At 35.0% G+C, this 4,742-nt stretch overlaps 1 protein-coding gene across 1 annotated transcript in view; it reads left to right on the forward strand.

The window, feature by feature from the left end:
* The window catches only part of LOC115960046, a 42,406-nt gene extending 39,085 nt beyond the window's left edge, over positions 1-3,321 (forward strand). The window contains exons 2-5 of the mRNA XM_031078740.1: positions 1,640-1,883; positions 2,537-2,604; positions 2,753-2,854; positions 3,008-3,321. Coding sequence (XP_030934600.1) covers positions 1,640-1,883; positions 2,537-2,604; positions 2,753-2,854; positions 3,008-3,046 — 453 coding nt within the window. The 3' untranslated portion in view covers positions 3,047-3,321. The remainder of the gene's footprint in view (positions 1-1,639; positions 1,884-2,536; positions 2,605-2,752; positions 2,855-3,007) is intronic.
* The last annotated feature ends 1,421 nt before the right edge of the window (positions 3,322-4,742 follow it).

A 4,742-nucleotide genomic window follows, 5' to 3' on the forward strand; every position in this document is an offset into this window, starting at 1 on the left:
TAGTAGTTCCTAAAACATAATGACAAATTGATTGTCTAATTTATTATTGTATTTGACATAAATTTAAAATTTTGAAAATAATAATACAACAATGTATTTACTTCCAATAATTCAATAAATGTTTTTGTCTTGTCTCGTCTCAACTTGCTCAGTTATTGTCCACGTGAATTTCCCTTGAAGAGAGTAAGGGTTAGGAATAGGAATAAGACATCCCTATTGGTTGTCGTACTTATTTATGAAGTACTTCGTAATCATAATTCATAACAAGAGCATATTTAAGGCTTATAGTGAAGAGACTTGTAGCTTGACTGTCACATTTTCTTGTCCCCAGTTCTGTGTCGTTGGTTCTACTTGCCCTCATTTAAAAAAAAAAAAAAAAAAAAAAATCCTTTTAGAGGGGAAATGTAATATTAGCCCAAAAAGGGTAATAAAAAACCGGAGTCGTTTGGATTCATGTCCTTTTAGTAGTTTTAACTTTTAACCGTTCGGAAGTAACCTGCTTCCTGCTTTCTGTCTATAGCTAGCGATTTCGCATGTAAGAATCAATGATTGAGGGAATATAAGTTCAGGGAAACAACAAATGCTTCAAATTAAGCCTTAGCTTTAATCTTTTCAATTATAAATTTTGTTTTTCTTTTCACTTTCACTGTCTCAAATTCTCGATGTCGTTTCTTGGGAACGTTCTTGATGTAAAATAATCTTATTATATTTCATAGGTTGCTTGCTTTAGATTACGTAATGCATGTTTTTTTCACGTTGTTGTTGAAGCGTAGGTTATGATGAATGTACGTTGCTGTTTTCTCTCAAAGGAACTTCTCTGCTTACTCTGTGTTCCCGCTACAACTTCCATCTCCAATGTATGACACTACTTTTTATATACAATTTTTACCACATGTACCTTACATAGTTACAAACTTTGTAAGTTTTTTTTTTTTTTTTATTCAAACTTTTTTAAGTTTTTAGTGGTAAAATTGTTAGTAGAATTAGCATTTTCCTTATATATATATATATATATTGATTAAAAAAAATGCTGCTAGACATGAGCATAAATAGCTTAGCCCGTCATGGGTGAAATACCGCTGGATTACCTGACAATTGGTTCTAGTAGGTGGAATTAGTTGCTCCTAGGTTTTAATGGTTAGATGTGAGTCCAAATGATTCTTTTTTTAGAAAGAATTCCTATGTTTTCAAAAAATATTGAGAAAAAAGAGAATTTTATTGAAAACCCAGCTGGGAAAACCATCAATATATATATAGTACAAACAAGCTAGAAAGCAAGCAACACTTGCATCATAACCTGAAACAGGAAACAACCAACAGAAACCACACCTACAAGCTAAACAACAGAATTACATGGTTTAAGCACATTTACAAATAAACCCTATCTATATATGCTCATAGAGTAGGGAAAGGATTTTTTTTTTTTTTTTAAATCAGCTCTAACTTTCACTTGCTTCCTAATGGTAGCAATTATCTGCTCTTCAGTACTGATACCGCCCTTGTGCAAGACAGCATTTTCCTTATATTTTGGGACATACAATGGAACCTTGTTTTGTTTTGCTTTGTTTTTGTTTTTTGTTTTAAGTGTATTAGGAGTTTGATTGATTATTTATGCATATATTAATGTTTTATTGTTTAGTTATTATTTTTTCTAAACTTTATTATCTACATTAGTAATGAAAAGAGTTTTTCTATTTTGGGTTTTCGGGAAACTCATTTATGGTATATATTACCTAATGAGGTGAAGAGTACACGCCTTCTTAATCAATATTTGGAACTTCTGTCACCATGTGAGAAAGAAAATGTGTTTCGCATGCGGGGAAATCAGCCCCAGAAAAGAGCCCTGCTAGCCAGTGAATTGGTCCGGACTACCATTGCAAGATGTAGGTCCTTTTTTTAGCTTAATGCTTTCTCTCATTCATTCTTGTTATTATTTTTCACTTGCTTTGTTAGAATAATTCAACTGTACGTAAAACTTTACAAGGTAGGCTTATTTATAGGCTCACTATGCATGCAGTACAAGTAACAAGAGTGCTGTACCAATAACGGGCATGGGCCTACAAATTCTTTCTTTTAGGTTGCACTATTGAGGTGAAATATGGCGAGTTAGCGAAGAGGTTCTTCTTAGTCTTCTTTTTGGGAGTTGAAAATGACATAGTGAAGTGGTTCTTCTTAGTTATATGTAGATTGTGTAGTCTGTGGTTTTGATGTATTTTTGTTGTGGCAATCTAAATTTTTTTATTTCACTCATGGTGTAGATTAGTAGTATTGAGGGGCATTTTTGTTAGTCTAATGAAGTACAAAGTGGATAGTAACAAAGGTTTTGTTTAATAAAAAATTTTAGTGTCAAGTTGCTGTATTAAGGTATGTATACATGTATGTTCGAAAGTATTTTTGGTTATTAAATGCTATCAACATCCTTTTATTTGAATACTTGAATATTTATTTTTGACATAGGAAGTGTTCTGATTTCCAATTTTTAGAAATGTTGTACAGAGAGGTTGGTGTATATCTAAACAATTTTGTTTATTACTAGATCAGACAAATTTTCAAGTCGATCCAAGATGCTTGAAGTTCAAGAAGAATATCTATGGTAAACCAGAGGTGAGCTTGTTTTCTGGCCGTTGATGTGTAATAAAACTTGTTTCCTTCTTTCTCTTGGACCTTGCTTGCTGTTCCTTATCATTGTATCTCATTAAGTTCATTTTGTTTTTCAAATTTGTGAAATATTTCTGATAGCATATGTGAATAGGTAGAGTGGCAAGATGTTGATGACTCACACCTACCTCCATTGCATTTCAATATATCACATAACTCTTTTTTAATAGCCTGTGGAGTGACTCTGAATTCACCAGTAAGTAATCTGTATATTCATGGACCACTTGTACCCTCTGCATGTGTGATCATTATGTTCTCTTTTGATTTCGTTTTATCTATTTATTGATCTGTCTGTTGCGTTGAAGAAACACTGACGTTAGGCTAATATGATTCACTTTTCTTATTGTAGATTGGTATTGATGTGGAAGAGAAGCAACGGAAGTTATAAGACAATATACTTATTTCATCTTCAAGCAGTAATTCTAGTAGAAAATTCTTAACTTGTTAGAAAGTTTTACCATAGACAGTTCAATGTTGGACACTCAGCAGAAGTTTGAACTTTAAAGAAACTAGGATGGACTACCCATATTGTTTATAAAAGCAAAAATAGAAAAAACACTCTTTGAATGCATGATGCACTGGAAAAATAGATGTTTCAAATTTCTTTGGATTTCACAGTTCAATGTTGGACACTCAGCAGAAGTTTCAACTTTAAAGAAACTAGGATGGACTACCCATATTGTTTATAAAAGCAAAAATAGAAAAAACACTCTTTGAATGCATGATGCACTGGAAAAATAGATGTTTCAAATTTCTTTGGATTTCATAAATACGTGCATGGACAATTCCTTTTGGAAATTTTGCGAGAAAATTGGGAGCAGCCTAAACCATGAAAATGAGGTTGCGGGAGAGCAATACAAGCATTGTGTTGCTCAGCGAAGCAATCTAACGTAGGACAACCATACTATTTCAATGGAACAATTAAACAACAATAGAATCAAGAATAAATCCTAGGAGTCAGCACCTAAGGGCTGCTTGGAGTCAGCACCAAGCAAACTGGAGTCGGCACCAGTGAAAGAAAACACACGTTTATTTTTAATAATTCTCAAAAACTGTCTTACAATAATCTGAAAAATTGTTTAAATAGCCAACAATAAAAAAAACCCTAAAGAAACCCTAATCATTAAATGTTCGGGCTTGCTTAATTTCAAGCCCAATAACTAGTATGCTCCATCCATAAGGCCACAGGTTGGGCCGTCTTCTTTTTGCTCTTCCTCCTATACGTGTGTGTAATTGGGGGCTTGTACCTCGTGTCCGCACCAACTCCCCCCGGGTGAGAAGAACTCGACCCCGTCGAGTGGAAATCTGAAGAGCTCTGATAGTACTCCAGCAAATCAGGATCCAGTCGTAATAGCTCATCTCGAGTAATCCATGTGCAATCAGAATCTGGTCGCCCTCGCCACCGAACTAAGAAACGGTGAACTCCTCCATCCCTGGTAGAAACAATCTGCTCATCTAAAATAGCATCAATAGATTCTTTATGTGCATAGGGCAAATTTAAGGGTAAAAGAGTGGGAATAGAGGCATCAATAGGATTAGGCAAAGACTCATCAAAAGGGGTATCAGGAATAGTTGTGGGGCTTTTATAAGCAACTAGATCCTCAATATTAAAGGAGGAGCTAATACCATAATCATGAGGGAGGTCAATGACATATGCATTTGGGCCCATTCGTTTCAATACCTTGAATGGTCCGGCACTACGAGCCTGCAATTTCTTAACGGTCCCAGAGGGAAACCGTTCAGGTCGAATCCGAATCATGACATAATCCCCTACCTGAAACTCTGCATGACGTCGATGAGTGTCAGCATGAATTTTATATTGAGAATTACTTGCCTGAATTTTTTTGCGAATCTCATTATGCAAATCATGAATATGTCGTGCAAATGCCTCAGCAGACTCAGAAATCCTAACATGTGGGGACATGGGCAAAAGATCTAAAGGCTTCCTAGGTGTATATCCATGCACAACCTCAAAAGGACTAGCACCTATAGACCTATTGACAGAGCTATTATATGCAAGTTGGGCTACCGGAAGAATAGAATCCCAATTTCAATTGGCATCACCCACTAGACACCGAAGGAGG

The sequence above is a fragment of the Quercus lobata genome, chromosome 9 (assembly GCF_001633185.2).
Source record: "Quercus lobata isolate SW786 chromosome 9, ValleyOak3.0 Primary Assembly, whole genome shotgun sequence".
Taxonomy (NCBI): domain Eukaryota; kingdom Viridiplantae; phylum Streptophyta; class Magnoliopsida; order Fagales; family Fagaceae; genus Quercus; species Quercus lobata.